Source organism: Cupressus sempervirens, chromosome 11, assembly GCF_028749045.1.
Source record: "Cupressus sempervirens isolate cs-2001-9-10 chromosome 11, ASM2874904v1, whole genome shotgun sequence".
Classification (NCBI taxonomy): domain Eukaryota; kingdom Viridiplantae; phylum Streptophyta; class Pinopsida; order Cupressales; family Cupressaceae; genus Cupressus; species Cupressus sempervirens.
The window spans coordinates 626,203,008-626,221,878 of NC_143128.1; the positions used below are offsets into that span (position 1 = coordinate 626,203,008).

The 18,871-nt window shown below is 36.2% G+C and overlaps 1 protein-coding gene across 1 annotated transcript in view; it reads left to right on the plus strand.

Annotated features, from left to right (window-relative positions):
- Positions 1 to 18,871, plus strand: part of LOC149531266 (mRNA-decapping enzyme-like protein) — a 61,867-nt gene that overhangs the window by 28,132 nt on the left and 14,864 nt on the right. The window contains exons 4-6 of the mRNA XM_089808679.1: positions 2,444 to 2,588; positions 8,026 to 8,082; positions 8,295 to 8,421. Coding sequence (XP_089664805.1) covers positions 2,444 to 2,588; positions 8,026 to 8,082; positions 8,295 to 8,421 — 329 coding nt within the window. The remainder of the gene's footprint in view (positions 1 to 2,443; positions 2,589 to 8,025; positions 8,083 to 8,294; positions 8,422 to 18,871) is intronic.

The window sequence follows — 18,871 nt, forward strand, 5'->3', positions numbered from 1 at the left end:
ATGGTTGCAACTATTTCCCTCCAATATGGCGATCTTACCAAATTGAAAGGAAGACCATTTGCATAAAGGCAACGTACAATTGCTTCATCATCAAGCTCTCTTGCCTCCATTTTGCATGCTTGATCCAACGGACCTCTTTTGCGGGTAATAATTTCTACTTCTTCATCTTCCTCTCCCACTTTCAAGAATGGATTTTTGGAGGATGCAACATGATTGGTGGGCACATTCACTTTGCTCTTTGTGGATGAAGGTTTATACGCACTTGTTTTTTATTTTCTCACTAAACAAACAACTTCTTGTTCTTTTATAAATTTGGCTAATTGTGCATCTCTCATCCTTTTTCCGTCTTTGCTTCCCTTGCATAATGCTATTCCTTTACCAGTAGGGCCCATAAAATGAGCTTTGAATGTAGAATACGAGCTTTTGAATGATTTACTATGACATACATTGCATTTCCAAATGTATGACCCACCTCTTGAAACCTGTGATAATCTTGTGGCGTGTCTCCATAATGGAGATGTCACATCGATATTGATGTTATCGCTTCGTTCACCTTGCCCTGCTGCTGAACTTTGACTACTAGTAGTGGCCATTCTTGCACAATACAAACTATGAATCTAATAAGAAAATAAAAAAATTAAATTAGGAATGTTTAAATAAACTATGAATATGAAACATGCAAGTGCAAATATACGATACAAAAATACTTAAAAAAGATATCTTAACTTGTTCCTTCATTTCTTTAAAAAAAGGGAAAAAAATTGAATTTTTTTTTCCAAAACTTGAAAAATTCATGAACATCTTAAAAAAATCACTAAAAAAGCTCATGAAATGGATCAAATGGTTACCTTAGATGCTTAGACGTCCTTTGTAGAAGCTATTAGACACCTTACTAATGATCCTCTTCAAAAATAATAACCTCACTTTCAAAATGTCAAAATGGAGACCAAATGAGAAGAGAGCCCAGCTGCAAACAAAATGAGAAGAATGAGCACTGATGGCCTCTTTTAGGCCGTTTTAGGGTTTTGAGGCAAATGGGAGAATAAATATAATAAAAAAAGCAATTAAACACATGTTTTATTAAGTAACTTAAGTGAATGGGTGCTCAAAATGGTTGGATGCTCTCTAGATGCTCTCCCAAGCATCCTGTGTGCATCTGCTGGAAGGAATCACACTTCCTGTCAGCACCTGTGTAGCGTCCTAACGCATCCGCACATTAGGAATCATCCGCACCCGCATCTGGCATATTTCCAGGCGCATCGGTATTTTAGAGTTAAATACATATTGTCATATTTGGGCATGCCTAATGATAACATTATGAGTTTCACAATTTTTAATTCTTCTATCTCAATAGTTTTTGTGTAGCAAACCCCAGCTGATATCATCTAGACATGGAAATGACATTTGAATATAAGAGTAATTGTAGCCAATAACTAGATGCACAGGCTGGTGGCTGCTGATGCGTAAAACAGGTCAGAGCTATAATCAGGGAACATTTCAATTCTGAAGTTATGAATTTGTGCCAGTTTGCCTCATATTTTTACGCTGGGCATATTTAATTTATTCCACTTTGTACTCAGTTACTGACAGAGAGTAATTCCTCAGAGTCTGAGGTCTATTGGGTACGATATTTAAGACATCTAAATATTTTACATGGTACAATACAGTAACCAATTTAATATACGTATTAATTTATGTGCTTTGAGTATTATTTCTTAACCTTTTGAATTCATTTTGAATGACATTTGAGTTGGAAAATGCCAGATGATGTGTCAGTTTTCACCGTTTTAGTCAGTCTCAGTTTAATTATTTCTGATTTGAAAGAAACGAGCTCCAATATATGCCAGTTTCATATAAAAAATGAGATTATCTGTATACTTGCTTATCCAATATGGCATTAAAGAGTTCAGATTTTATTGAATGTTCAATGCATACAAAATCAAATATAAAACATATATCTAATTAATGTGCAACTATATAGTGCTACTATGATTTGAAGTTCTGCAGTATGTAACTTTGACTTATTGAAACTATTCTTCTTATATGAGATCCACCACTCAAGACATGTCTTTTCTTTCTTATACTTATTTTGAGTTGTTTATTTTGGATGAACTGACTCCTTTGTTCATCTGTGTTTTATAATGAGTTCACTATTAAGTAGCTACTTCAAATTCATCTTAAATAGGAAGTTCACTCTTTTGGCAAACTGGCACTGTCATCAGTAATTTTGTGCAAAGTATACTAATTATCTGAAACAATCAGGAAATTTAAATATCTTGAGTGTCTTGACATGGTCTAAGGGCATGAGGGACAAAAAATATTTCTGAAATCATGTGATTTTTACTTTGAACCGTAGTTTGAATTTTAACTTTTTACAGTACCTTGTCTAGGAATTTTTCTTCACCAATATATTTTGCAGTTTCTGATTTTGAATTACAAACAGAGAACTTGGTGCAGGATCTACTTGGCGGTTTTCAATTTGAAGTTCAAGTTCCATATTTGCTTTACCAGAGTTCAGTCAAAGAGGTGACTGGGATTTGGTTTTATAATCCCCATGAATGTGAAGAGATTGCAAATCTTTTTAACAGGTATACAGAAATCTTTTGTATGTTGTCTCATTGATGCTTTACAATATGAAAATTCTGAGCAATAGCTACACAGATTATAACAACTGGATAATTGTCCTGATATCTTTCATTATTGTCTAAAAGTTCAAAGAAAACAGATGGACATTTTTTTGTACTTGCAATAACTTCAGTCTTTTAGTCATTTGCTTGCAAAGTCTCAATTCTGATGTGTCTTTGTGCGTGTACTTAATTTGTATCCCTTTTCAGAGAAACACACAACAACGAAAGTATGTATGTAATCCCAATGTCTATTGCATTTACTATAGTATTTCAAGTGTGTTATGTCTATTTATTTTCGTTATGTCTATATTTTGTTTCCATCTTCATTATCATATAATCATATTCATTATATTTTTTAAATTTAATTTGAACATTTCCATGGTGCACTATATCTATGGTTTACAAAAACTTGACATTTATTATACCTAATCCCACACTTATTTTTTGTTCCTGGCGATATGGTTAGAAAAATGTATGACATTTGATTGAATCCTTTACTTCCTATGCTTCTTTTCTGGGGTCCATAATATTTCCATTGAACATTTTCCTTGGATTTTGGTTTGGATTCTCAACATTGTGGATATTGGTTAAGATTTGGTTATGTTTATATTGGAGATATTATGCTTTTGATGAAGGACCAATCATGTATATGGTTATATTCACATGTATATTCTCTGATCAGTGAAATTAAAGAACCATCATGCACCTAGGATGAGGTGCTATTGCAATTTTTTTTACAGCTGGCATGATGAAACTGTCGAATAATCATTTTTGCTAAATGTGTTCATGTTCTATACTTGTTATGTGTTTTAGGAATGTGAACACACTTACTGAGAGGTGGGGTGTGGTGAATCAGTCATATCCGAAGCTTAAACCTTTAATGTCACAAACACTTATCAATTATCTTTATCCAACTAACCATCGATGAAAGATATTGCAATGACTACACAGACACATGAACAGTAGATTTTTGCTTGGAAAATCCAATGTAGTTAAGTTGATTGTGAGAGTCGTACTCACTATATGAATAACAAATTACAATAATTTAGGCCACAGGCCAACGAGCTCACTACTCCTAAAATGGATTGCAGGCCAAGGTGCACAACACTAGGGCAAGGTACAAAGGACTTGTAAAATTGAGATGCACAATCTTAGGGCAAGATACAGGTTTGCATAAGCTGCCAAAAGAACTCACTATCTTCTAATTGGCACAGAGAATTGATGAATTGAAAAGATGCAGGATCTCCTAATCGACCACTGCAACAAATGCTGCCAGTCTGAAATTTTTGCACATTTGCTCTTGCATTACATTGACCTCACATTTAATCCACACACAATCCATATCCATTCACATCCGCATGCTGATATATAACAACTTGATCATTGAAATACACAACTAGGTTGGCCACAAGAGAGATCAGCATTATTTACACAAGGTTGGCCACAATAGAGATCAACATTATTTACACAAGGTTGACCATAGAAGAGATCAAGATTATTTACAAAAAGTTGGCCACCATGAAGGCTTACACTTAATGTAGTCCACCCTAGGAGATAAAGGGGACCTAAATACATCATAACTCGCCTTTCAAAAAAGATTTTAACAAAGCTTACACAACTTAACATTCTCCAAAGTCAGCACCTATCGTAACTTTTACTAAGGCATTAGAACCAGTGAATCGAGACTTGCTGCGAGTCACCTGAGTCAGTGAGTCGGGTCACCCCTGCGGGGTCAAAACAACCTGTGACCCTTACCCTCCGAGTCACGATGGCTGACTGGCCTGACTGGCCTGACCCCTGAGTTGCCATGTGACCAGCCGAGTCTGAGCCACATGACCTGGCCATTACAGCAATAGGGGGAGGAGGCAGCTTACAGTTAACTTGAAGCTGATAGTCAATATCATGTTGGTTTACCAATCTATTAAATGTCAAATATATGATATTTCTCTTGAGTCAACAAGCTTGCAACTTTACATGGTCAAGAAGATCAAGTATATTAGGAATGGTAACAAACTTTCTATAACATCCATCAAATAGCCATGAATTGCAATAGACTGAATCATAGTTAGGAGACTTGGAGAGTGCTGGGCAAGCCCAAAATTTGACTCTGTAAAAACCTCCACAACTTAAAGGATTCCAAAATTTATTTAAAAAACACATTTTATTTTTGCAAAAATTCAATACATTTTATGTATAAAATAAGTCCAAAAACCTGTGAGTAAGTGTTTTATATCAAAATTGATTCTTTAATATATATTATATATAGATTACAAAAATGCATCATCATGTAGAGCTGGATAGTGAATGCAATAGCTAGACGGCTAAAAATGCATCATCACATGGAGCTGCATAATGGATGCAATAGCTAGCTGCCTAACTGATGACTGTTATGAATCTATGGCAATTATTTTTGAAAATTGCTATCATAAAATTCATTTCTAGGCAAGTAAAGAATATAACAATTTGAAGTTGTGCTGGTATGTCAAGTCAGCTTTGTTTATCCAGCATTGATTAAACAGTTAATGGTGAGCCTAAGGTAGTGATGTATTAACTGTGCTCTTTGAAGGTAGAAAGTCTAAGCTGAAGGACTAAACAGCTAGGGGCTGCAAATAGGACGACAGACACACTTTTTGGCAAATTATGGCCATTCAACATGATTGACATAAATTTTGAATTTATATATCTATGTTTGCTATTCCCTTAAGCTACAATTTACCTGTGTACTTATGTAATCGATTTATGTTTATGTATGTGATCAAATTACCTTCTATTTCATGATGTTATTGCGTTTTTAAGCTTTATTCAATAATGGGTGCATGTAATGTTCTTTAAATCGTAAAAATTCTCTAAATTTCAAAGGTTTTGTTGCTTTGTCAAGTCACTGTTGAGTCACAGCCGAGTCCAAGCTGGTTCACGAGTCGAGTAACCCTTGGCAAGTCAGAGCCGGGTCCGAGTTGGGGAACTTCGATTAGAACATGATAACTAGTTGGCTCGAAAACTTTATCCAACGCTCATACCTCAATTCGGATCTCAACATGCCACAACAATATCCTTAGTTATTGGATCCGGATCTAATCCGAATCCGGATCCGTGTCTGGATTCGTCCAGATTCTTCTAGATTGTTTTTCTGATTAATTTCTTATAATCATAACGGATTTGATCCATAGATTCATATCACAATCACTGATTCATATTATGAAATGATTTAGTTTTAGAATTATGGATATTTCTCTCATTTTTTAGTACACACACACACACACGAATCCACCACGAATCATAATTGTGGAAAAAAATCACAAATCCATGGATCCGATTCACGTGCGCAAATCGGATTCGTTTCACGAATCAGTAACTAAGACAATATCCATAACAATTGCTCAACTCTTCCTCCAAAGCATATCCAGACCAAAAGGTCATTAATCAAATCAACACAATTTATTGTCAGCTAAAGACTAACACAGATTGAGGAGCATCTAGGGTGTAAGAGCAATCTCGCATATTAAAAAATAAAAATAAAATTGAGGAGAGAAAAAATAACACAAATGCAATAAAATAACTTACAAAAATATAAAAAATTATCATAAAGTTGCTTTTTGTAACCTATCATTTATTGAGTTGCATAGGTGGCATTTTAGAAGTTAGTGGAAAGTTCCTTATTAATAAAATGCGTTAGGCATTTATCAAATTACATTATAGATTTAATATTTGTAGCAAGGTAGTTGCACGTACCTTTGATCCCACATCACTTGTGTTTGTAATCTCTTAGATTGGAAGTTCCATATATACCTGTGGAAATCAATTGTAAATGTTGTTGGAGTTTTGTAAGTTCCTGAAGAAGAAAGGTTACATGCTAAGTAGTTGTAAGCTTGTAAGCTCTAGTTTGCGTATTGGAAAGCAAACGTGGCTAATGTTTGTAGAACTGGTGGAATATTTATTTCCAATGGAATAATAAAATTTAACATTGTCTCTTGCATTTCTTAAGTTCTTCTTTGTTAATGTTGGGTTATTTTTGGTGAGTTTCTGTATATCCTCATATTGTGAGAAGGTGTAAGGATTTCATCTTCAAGTATTTGGAAGCATTCTCATCAATTTCAAGTATTATCAATCCATGATTTGTGAAGCGTTTTCATTCTCCCTTTGACTCTGTTGTTTTATCTTTGGTTATGAGTTGGTAAGGGTGATATGCCCCTTTCTCAAGTGGTATTAGAGCACGTGTTGAGTTTGTAAGGGGAGTAACCTTCATTTGTGGTATCAAAGCATGCATTGAGTAAGGGGAGTACCTTTCATCGAGCACAAACAAAAAAGCCAAACACAGAGCAATGTAACTTCATGTGCGAAGCAAACCGACATAAGATATCTGAAGTGGAACATTGCACAAACCATCTGACCCTGTTCACCAAACCACACCCCTTAAAATATGAATGCAGAGCAATGCAAAGCATTCTCCCGACCAGTCTTAAATGTTTTTGATAGCCAGTCCTGTAGTCAGCCATAGTTCTCGGACAGTTCTCGGACTCCCCAGGAACTCACTCTGAGCAAGACTCACCAGAAATCAAGTTTTGCCGAGTCCTGAGATTTGCCAAACTTTTCCAGAGATCGAAGACGTGTCAGCCTTGCCGAGTTCGCATGGTGTTTGAGTCTCATTTCAATGCTGTCAACAAATAACAGAACACAACTTTAACCACTGAATAGCTGGCGAACTAAAAATATGAGTGCAACATTCATAGACCTTACTCATTAACTTCAGAACTGCAAGACATTGACGTCTTGTGCCGAGGAATGTGAAGCATTCTCCGATAAGGACTTCAAATGCTCTTTCTTGCATATTTTAGCTTCCCTTACTTCCAACTTCTTAAAACACCACATATTGACTCACTATCATTACTAGACACCAAAATAACATCTGATCGTTCATTTTCAAACCTCTACCATCTTCCACACATCAATTAACATTTCTTTTCATCAGGTTTACATCAATGTCAACACTGAACACATTTTGCTAGCAAGGAAGTCTTGGGATACATTTAGATTTTGTGCTATATTTGCAAGCTGCCTGTTTTGAGTCTCATTAGTTTATTGGTTATGGAGAGAAGGTAGTTCATTTCATTTCCTCAGATATATCCTGTGAACATGTGATTCTGTCTGGATTTTACTATGTATCATGCAGTATCTGTTTCTATGTCCCAGATGACACCTTTTTTGTGCAAGGAAGCTCTGCTTTCCATCTGAAGATTTTTGGATAAGTAATTACTGACGTGTTTAGAATAATGGTGTTGATCATCATTCTGACATGACATGTGTCTTAATTCTCATTCATCGGCATCTATTTGTAAAAAAATTATTAACTGAAGTATTACTACCTATGCTACTGTTGAGTTTCTATTCTGGATTTTTGCAGGATACTAAGTGCTTTCTCCAAAGCTTCTCCAAAGCCAAAATCATTTACACCTAACAGGTGAAATAATTATTTTTATTTTCCTATATTTCTGATAGACATTTTGTATATATTTCTTCCATTTTTTGCTCTGTGGATTCCGTTGTGATGGCTCAGTAGTTGTTGTAACAACCCTGATACACTTTCTATGTAAATGGCTTGATTGTCAAGCTATATTTTGAACTGTAATTTTATTTTTATATCAATATTTTTGTATTGATTTGTTTCTGCAGCGCCGAGTTTCAAGAGCTGGAGAGAGTTCCAACTATGAAAATCATGGAGGGTCCTCTAGAGTCTACCGAATCAACTCCAGTCACTGATGCAGAGGTTTTTGAAGAGCCTTTTGAACATTATTTTGAGGTATATCTCTCTGGGTGCTATAATCCAGTGAAAATTGTAGAAATTCAAAGTGCTAATAAATAAAAAGATTAGAAATAACTGATTGATAACAGTGGTCTAGAGTTTCTAGATAGTGTTGCTTTAAGGACAACTTAGGCAGGTCACTAATTCTTTTTTGGTGTAGGAGACACTGCCTTCTGAAATTCTGCACGAGTTAATTTAACCAAATTTTCTGTTCCTTTTTGTTCTGCTTGCCTTTTTGAAGTGTCAAGCTTAGAAAATAATGTTGCTCTGGACAGTCATTAGATGGTCCAGTAGAAAAAATTACAGGCAGTTGTTTATTTGGTTATGTGAACTTCAACAAGCTTTGTTACCATTACAGTTGTTGGAACGAAGTTTTTGTGTAGTTGTAGTTCTGATCATAGTTGGGAAAATGGGACTCGGCAAAAAAACTTGGGAACTTAAAAATTTGGTTACATTTCATTAGAAAGATATCCTTTTTTGCAAAATTCAATCTGAAGATGCATCCAATGAGTCGATGAATGTGTGCAAAAGCGTTTTCTAGTGAATTGGATTGATTTGAATGCAAATCGAGTGCAAAATCACAGCTTCATGTGGAATCTTAATATAACAGTTAGCTGGCAACTATTGTGAATTTATGATCATTGCCTTTGAACATCATCATGATTCAGCATAATTCATGAAGTGCACATTACAACCTTTTAGATCTTCCTCTTCCCTGGTCTAGTAAAACTTTGGGAGAGGTTCTAAATTTCTAATAATCACATTTGAATTTTTGGATACATTGTAAACTTTTAATTATCACATTTGAATTTGGATACTGAGAATGATATTTCATCATTGATCAATAACATTATAATAGTGATAAACTTAGTTGTCTAAGTTCTTAATTTTGGTAATCAAATTTCTTGTATGATAAGAGATCCCTATAACTAGTGGGGTTTGAGAGTGGAGACCTCCATGTATTTGAGGGGAAGTGATGGGAAGCTGCATAAGGTGTTAAATGTGAGAACCCAATAATAGAGGGGGTGTGGGGAACATTTCCTTTCACCATGAGCTGGAAGTGAGGGTCAGGGGGCCTGTGCCCCTGAATTTTTTGAAGATAAATTTTCGGTGTGTAAGGGCCCTTTTTTATGCAGCTGAGTTTTTGCCAAACCCCCCAAATAGGCTAATGTGGTTCTGACGACATTGTCTTTCACCTACAGATTGTTTCTGCTCAAAATATTATGGGCTTGACATAATATTATGACCTTGTGCGGGTTACAATTACCTTATCTTTTGTATCATATCATGAACCGGAAGTTCTTATAATAATATGTTAAGGGAACAATTCATTTCTTGCATTTCATTGATTGTTGAGTCAAATTTATTAATTGAGTTTTAGATTTAATTGTTCATTCTTCAGTTGCTTTAACATTTATTAATTATACAAAACCACATACTTTGTGAAATTATGACCTAGATAATACATCATAGCACGAAGATTCAGGTGACTGATTATAGTGTTCGTTGACTTGTATTGTCTAACAACTAAAATGATTGAGGTGGGAAGAGAATATTGGAGGCACAGTTGAATTTTTTAACACTATCATTCTGCTTGCCTGTCCATGTCTTCTTTTGTCCAATGATGAATAATTTACTTCAAGCTTGTTTATTAAATTGGTTAATTAGAAGCACATTTTTCCAATCCTATATTGCAATAGCACATGCTCAGAAACAACTTATTTTGATGTAATCTGGCCCAAGAATTCTGAAAAATGATTATATGATATATCTGCAAATTGTAGCCTACATATAAACAGACAGTTGCTAAATGACCAACAGTAACACTATGGTGCCTGTCTAGTTTAAGAGTTTGGGTAAATAACATTAAAATTGGAACTTGAAGCAGATAATGCTTTTTGGCCTGGAAAATTACCTAAATTTATTTTGCTGATCTAATCAAATTTACTCCTGATTAAATTAGGATTCATCTGATTTTATCATTGTTACTGGGGACGTGTTCCCGGTATATTTTCAGCCATCCCCGTCTTGGAAACATCTCGGAGACTTGGGAACACTCGGGGGACTTTGACATTGACTTCTAGAACAAATTAGACTTTGACTTCGACTTCTAGAACAAACTATATTTGCCATCCCTAAAATTGGCAAAAATATTTGCCGTCCTGGAAACCCGTCCCATTGTCCCCTGCTCTCCCAGTCCCAGAAACTCAGGGGAACATAGGATTTTATGTTAGTAGTAGTGTTCAAGAGGGACTCTACTTGGAGGAAGTAGTATTCAAGTAGGACTTTACTTTAAGGAAGTAGAGTTTAAGTAAGATTCAACTCTACCCAACTGCTGTTACAAAAGGAATGTAAGAATTAGAACAATTTTTGATTTTATTTTTTATCAAGAAGGGCATAGAGAGATCAATTATCTTTCTCAAGGAGGACATTGAGAGACAGAAGCAGAGAAGAGATTTCTGGTTTTCAGCAGGGCAGAAAGGAGAAAGTTTACAGCAGTTGATAGCACGAGAAGGTAGCAGTACCAAGTATATCCCAGATATTGGATTTAAGAAATTAACATACTGTCAGACCTTTAAGCTCTAAAAGAAAAGCACAAGACAGATATGGTAGCCACCAGTCTCAGATTCGAGGACATGCTAGGTGGTGTTTCAAACTTCTTGTCATGGAAGGCAAGAGTCACACTGTTGAAAGGGCAAGACTTGTGGGAGAATGAAGAAAAGGTTCTTCCAGTACAAACATATCTTGCACTTCAGGTAGCATAGGATAAGAACATTGAAGGACAAAGTGTGATTCAAGATGCTGTAAAGGATCACCCAATTCTGCATATAGCAGAAAAGACAAAGGCCAAGGACATGTTTGATGCCTTGATTTCTTTCATAGTGACAATATGAATCAGAAGATGGTTCTAAAGAATAAGCTTCGAGAGTGTTGGATGCCCAAATTTGATAATGTTACCAATTAAATTTTATGAGGTTCACATAGATCATGATCGACTTGCAACAGTTGGAGAACAGATCTTGGATGTAGAGCTAGTGAATGTAGCTCTAAATGGTTTCACCAAACCATTGAAACCATTTGTGAAGGGAATTTGTGCTTGAGAAAGCATTCCAGATTGTTAGAGGCTATGAGGTGATTGTATTCAAGCGGAGACTCGGGAGGAGTTCAAATCGAACAAGCAAGGAGGCGGTGATGAAAACTTGGCCCTGATCACCAAGACTAAGAAAAGTTAAGGGAAAGCTTTCACCAAGAAAGGTAACAATGATGGAGAAGGACATTAGTGTGAAAAGAAGAAAGACTAAAGCAAGATCAAGTGCTTTGTTTTCCATAAGCAAGGTCACCTTGCTTCTAAGTGTTTAGAGAAGAAGAAAGGCAAAGGGAAGACACAAGAAGTAGCAACAACAACATACTCAGCTGAGTGAATTTGCAATAAAGATTGAGAATGATTTTTTCCTTGTAGCTTGCCTTTCTACCAATACTACAATTAGAAGTGCATCCTACCTAGACAACGGTGCCTCCCATTGCATGATAGGAGCATGAGAGTTGTTCAGTCAACTTTCTTAGTATGGTTCATGGATCAATGTGGTGCTTGACAATGATGCCATGCATGCAGTTAAGGAACAAGAAATCGTGCAATTCTAGCTTGAGTCAGGAGGATCAATCGATGCTTGTGAAGTGTTGTATGTACTTGGTTTGAAGAAGACCCTATTGTCCACTTCAATTATGGAAGACAAAGGCTACACATATACCTTCCAGAAAGGGCAAGTGTTTATATTCGTGGAGAGAGCTAGTCTCGACACACTTGTGAGGATTGGAGTAAGGTAAGGAAACCCGATATAGGCTATAGGGTAACTCCATTTAGGCATTAGTGTATAATAGTGAGAGCTTCTGTGAGTTGTGATACAAGAGGATAGAGCACTTGCACCACAAATGTAATGTCCTCTTTTTGGGACATTAGAAATATTGAAGGCATATTATATATAACGTTAGAATTGACTTGGAGAGTTTGATCTCAAAATATAAAGGGTCAATTTAATATCACAAAGTGGACAAAAGGACAAGTAGAGATAAGACGAAATGCTAGGAGGGAAGTCAAAGAGTCATAGCCATGGGGTTAAAAGAAGAGACTCTTTCATTTGGGCACGCTTGTTTTATTATTTTAGATTTCAGTTCTCTCTTGCGAGAGTGTTTGGAAAACTTCAGCTTTCAGCTAGTATGAGGATGTAGCCCCTCGTGTCAGCAGACAGTGGACGCAAACCCATTGTCTGGGAAAACATCAGTTCAGGTGTTTAATATGTGCTTATAGGTTCTTACTCTAGTAGTCCAATCTGACTGTTGATCTGTATTTAAGATTGGATTTATTAGTGTTGGTTATTGTATTGCTGTTGTATAATGCAATAACATATTTTACGGAGTTGTATAAGAGTTTATTGGTTTTATATTACTGGTTTTTAATGCACTTTCATATGTTTAAATCCTGAATAGTATCTTGGAAAGAACAATTATTTTCTTCTGGAGAATTTGTTGATTTTATTGTTGTACTGTATTATATCTGCCTATGTTTGAGTGTTGAATATTATATTCAAGAAGTAGTTGGGTATATTGTTTGGAGTTTCTACTGGTATCGTTTGAGTTTGGCAATATATCTACATATTTTAGTTCAGAATATATTTTGGGGAAAGATCGAGTAAATATTTGGTTTGGGATATTTCAGTGGTATCAGAGCCTAGTGTCTTGCCATCTTGTGAAATTTAGATAAAAAAAAGAGAAATATTTAGATTACAATGTGCTTGAAATATCACTTTACAGAGTTGGTGGCAGAAGTGAGAGTCCTGAAATGTTGTGTGATATCATGGATGTCTGGAAATATTGAGTTGAATTTCTCAACTGATTGATTTGAGTGACAATTTGAATGTTTGACACAAGTTTCTATTTACCTTAACCCTTGAAATCAACACACAATATCATTCATTGGTTTGAGAATGGAATTATAGAGCAGCAAGCTATTGTCTTGTTCCAGATTCCCTCTAGGTATTTCTTGGCCTTTGAAGGGAGAGTTAACATTAGTTCATGGCATGAAAATTCAGATCTTCTAGCTTGCACATTGACATAATTGAACTGTAGACCATTTGACCATTTGATGTCAGGAGTTCAACCTATTGATGATGTGCAGACCAAGATACGTCTTCCATCTCTTCTTACTGCAAAGGTTGAACAAAGCTTTGACAAAAGAACAAATTTGGAGCCTTTGGTGATCAGAAGTGGGTGAAGCTTAGTTTCAGTTACAAATTGCAAAGGCATCGGGACATTTGATATTAGCAGAAGGGGTTTTTGAATGTTGTAGCAGATGCTCATCGAGTGCATGAAATTGGGTGATTGGGACAATAACGTCTTCTTGCCTAGCATCTTCGGGAGTTGGAATTCTTCTGGTTGAGCAGGAGGGAGTTCATTTGCGTTGCTGGTAGTTTCTTACAGAACGTGTGACAGTGACGTTGAAGATTTTGGACAGTTGAAGGGTTGAGAAGGTTCCAGTGCTTAGCGTTACTTATAATGTATTCCCAACTCTTGACAACGTAGCAGCATCTGTTGGATTTCTTATCGGGAGCATTAAACATTGATAGTTTTAATATTCGTTTAGGAAGTTGTCAGGCCCGTCGAGCAAGCTATTGGTTGTTTAATAAATATCATACTTGGTGTATGTAAGACACCTGGAGGCTACTGTTAGCGCTGAAGCTGCCATCTATTCTTGACTGGTTGTTACTCTTATCCTCAATGATGTGACAAGCAGACAATTTCTTGAATTTTCTGTCAATGTTTGGTCAAAGGTTGTAATTGGTAGAAAAGAAACGACAAGGTGTCGTCTAGGTGTCTTGAACCAAGCTACGTTGGAAATATTATTTGTTCATTGTGCCATCGCCAAGGTTGGAGACTCTGCATTACATCGTACACCCTTACGAAGATTGGTGTGCCATGAAGTTTAGCAGGAATTGACAAGTGAACAGTTGTGTAGAAGTTGATTCCGCTGCACCCACTCAGAGTCCCAGTTTGTTGTGTTTTTGGATGCTTAATAAATCTGCTACCATTACAAAGAAATTGCAAGTATATGTATCAACATTAAGCTAACTCTTATAATCAAAAGGCTGCAGGAGAATAGAAGTGATAGGTGTCATTGGGTGCATGAGATTGGTCGACAGGCAAAAGATCATTCATTTTATGGAAATAAAAGAATACATGGCGTGAGTAGCTATTACATGGTTATCGTTGTATCTTAGTAGTAATAAATCATGTCAAATCTAAGAGCAATGGGATGACAAATTAGACTCCCTCCAAAGTGATTAACATTTGTGGATACCTCCACTCCAGTTGGTGATGGGTAGGGGGTAACAGTAGGAACAATACATTGGAGTTAAGGGTGGTTGCTGGGACAGTAGTTCATGGTGTAGAAACACAGGTCTCCATTCATCAAAACTACGACTACCTGTGATTGGTGGACGTCGGAGTGGTGAGACCTCGAGTTAATACCATCACTTCGGGCAGTCAATAGCTAGCACAGGAAGGAGTGTGATGGAACATTGACAGTTCCAGGACATAGTACATTAAGGAGCACACCAATTCACTAAGCAATTGCCATATATAGGTTCCTCCATTTCATTTTTATGTCTGCGTTTTATAATACCAAGGGATCGTGTTTTGAAACATAAATTAAGTGTGTGAACTCATTCAATACTCATTTCTTTATAATCTGAGATAGTCAAAGTGTTTGTTTGTGCCTGCCATGTTTGAAGATTAATATAAATACAGTATCGATATTCTCTGAACTTGTCACATTGTATGCAAATGTCATAATCATATGGTTATATACTTTGGAGTTGAACCATTCATAGCAGCATTAAAACTTAATATCAGGGTTACATGCCAATTGTTCACAAAATACCTCAAGTCAAAATTTAATTCTTTTGATCATATTAAGACCAAATCATTACATTAGTTGCACGCTAGTGGAATCTAGATGCTCTAGGAAGACAACAGGAAAATCAAGAAGTTCTTCCGAAGTGTGTTTCTGAAAATTAGGTTTTTGCCATCATAAACTTGTTATTGCCTGTGTTTTTTACAAGTGCCTTCTTCAGTGGCATACGGTTTGAGGTGGAAAGGACAACCATGTTTGGTCAATTGATTCAGACTGCTTCTTTCAGAAATAGTGCATCAGGAAATACTGGGAAATACGTAACCTAACTGAAAGGGAAGAGAATATTTTATTATCAATTTTCAAGATTTTTTTGTATATACGTTTGGTGTGAAGTCAGCTTGAGGGATACCAAATCCTATTGATATTGTCAATCGATAATGAAATCAAGATAGTTTGACTATTGGAAGAGGCAATTCAAGGGCAAAATATAGCTGTTTATCAGACTTACAGTAACAGGATAACAACATTCAGCAATGGGAAAAGATTTGGATAAAATCTTGAAAGGCACTATGAAATTACAAGAGTAGTTAGCCTAGAAGTCCGAAGTCGATATAAGAGCAAAAATACTCCACATTTATGGAGAGTATACAGAACTTCCTACCCGAATTCAAAATGATTTATCATTCAATGATTACATGAATTTTTATCTAGAGCAACAAGATAAGACTGATAGGTCAAAAAGAAAGTATTTGGAATTGGTTTAGGATCTCCTTGCAAAAGACCAACACAAAGGTGTGTACGAAGAATTTCCGGTAGACCAAAATCATCAAATAGAGGGTCTTGAAAAAGAAGAACAGTTAACTACCTTTGATTTGCAGCCTTCTCGTGATCATTTAGAAGATGTTACACAGGGTGGGAGTTTCTTCATTTGTGATTTGGAGGTTAGCTTTGACAAGCAGGTTGATGTGGTTTGTTACACACAAGGTTATAGCAGGATGGAATCTTGGTATGATGAACCATATCTCTTTGATGCCCATGACATGAATGAAGAGGAACAATCTAAGATAACACGACAAGACGATGAACTGCTTCAACAGGACAATAATGACATGCATGCCTTAAATAATCAGTTGAAGGTTAGTAATGACATGGTTGTGGCATCGTTGGTTCGTTATGACAGCACTCACAAGATGGTGGAAGATCTCTACAGAAAGGTTCAAAAGGGAGTGGAAGTAGATTGGCTTGTTTTTGGTTTGCAAGTGATCAAAACAGCTCTTGAAACTATGAAATCAAATTATTTATATTTGCTTTCCGACAGGGATAACATTCTTAAGGTTGCTGAAATACATGTTGATCAGCTGAAAAAGGAAAGGAATGCGATTATGGAGCTCAATACGGAGCTCAAGTCTACTCAGGAGGCATTCGATAAAACTTGATTTTCTCTTCAGGAAGCAGAAAATCAAAACAGGGTCACGAATCACTCTCGGGAACTGGAAGGTAAGGTGAGGCAAGAGTTTTTCAAAGAAGTCATTGTTGAGCTTGATAACATTCAAAAAACTTATGACTTGGACAGTTGTCCTAAAAGACCAAGTACCAAAGTTTCAGTTCACATTCAGCTTATCGATAACCCTGTGTTTGAAGTAGATACTGATTGGATTTCCGATAATCCTCCTTTTGAGATAAACGAGGACTCTCCTTTTGACTATCATGAAGAGGATGATTCTGATTTTAGAATATGGAAGCCTGGTACGATTCCTAGCAATGAACATGGGTCACAGGATAGAAGTGGTGAATTGACTATGGTTGTTCGTCATTGGATCAGTCCTAGTAGGGTTCTCAATTTCACACGATATAGGAGTTAGTTGGATTACATACATCAGCCTTTGGATAGATTTTGGTGTAGTATTGATGGGAGTTATGTTACAGTCTCAAGGAACGAGTTTTTAGCTTCATTCTTATTCATAATACCTATGTACTCAGAGGTTCTCCAGATTGATGATGATAGTATGATATTTGATGCACCCAGGGTGTTACTTTCAGTTTTTGAGCAGCTTGTTTATTACGTCATCCATTTAGGTCAGGTTGTCACCATCTACTGGATTATGCATAGTTCATTGATACATTTCTACCTTATCATATCGGTTGGTTATGACATCAAGGTTTGGGATCCGAGTGTTGACAATATTCAACTATGGCTTATTGAGGAGTTGGTTATAATTTTGCTTAGTTTGAGATTGGATGCGAGGATAAGTAGAGGTGTACAGTCTACAGGTGCAGTGATATTTCATAATTTTATATGGGACCCAGGGATCGTGTTGATGGATGGGTAGCAGAGTGGCACCTTGTTTCGCAATGTGTTTGGATTTGCTTTCAGTTTGGGCTATAGGTCTACTTGCAGATATGTATGGGATCCTGGTACTGATTGCTTGACGACAAGCAATTTTAAGGAGGGGAGATTTGTACTGTCCCCTTTTTTGGGACATTAGAAATATTGAAGGCATACTATATATAACCTTAGAATTGACTTGGAGAGTTTGAACTCAAAATATAAAGGGCCAATTTAATATTACAAAGTGGACAAAAGGACAAGGAGAGATAAGACAAAATGCCAGGAGGGAAGTCGAAGAGTCACAACTGTGGGGTTAAAAGGAGAAGAGACTCTTTCATTTGGGCATGCTTGTTTTATTATTTCAGATTTTAGTTCTCTCTTGTGAGAGTGTTTGGAAAGCTTAAGCATTGAGCTAGTATGAGGACGTAGCCCCTCGTGCTGGCAGATAGTGGACGCAAACCCATTGTCCGGGAAGACATTAGTTCAAGTGTTTTAGATGCGCTTATAGGTTCTTACTCTAGTATTCCAATCTAACTGTTAATTTGTATTTAAGATTGGATTTGTTAGTGTTGGGTATTGTATGTGTTTCAGATGCGCTTACAGGATCTTACTCTAATATTCCAATCTAATTGTTAATTTGTATTTAAGATTGGATTTGTTAGTGTTGGTTATCGTATTGCTGTTGTATAATTCAATAACATATTTTACGAAGTTGTATAAGAGTTTACTAGTTTTATATTACTGGTTTGTAATGCACTTTCACATGTTCAAATCTTGAATAGTATCTTAGAAAGAATGGTTATTTTCTTGTGGAGAATCTTGCCAGTTTTATTGTTGTATTGTATTATATCTGCCTATGTTTGAGTGTTGAATATTATATTCAAGAAGTAGTTGGGTACATATTATTTGGAGTTTCTACTGGTCTTGTTTAAGTTTGGTACTATATCTGCATATTTTAGTTTAGAATATATTTTGTGGAAAGATGGAGTAAATATCCGGTTTGGGATATTTCAACAAAGCACTACCTATATTGAGAGAGATGGTTGTGCAATAGGGGGTATGCAGTGGTTGTGCTCTTGGTAAAAATGTCAAAGCTTCATTTCACAATAGCGAGATTCAATCCAAAGAGTTTTTGGATCTAATATACCCTGATGTTTGTGCACCTGTGGTAGTGGCGTCAATGAATGGTACATCCTATTATTTCACCTTTG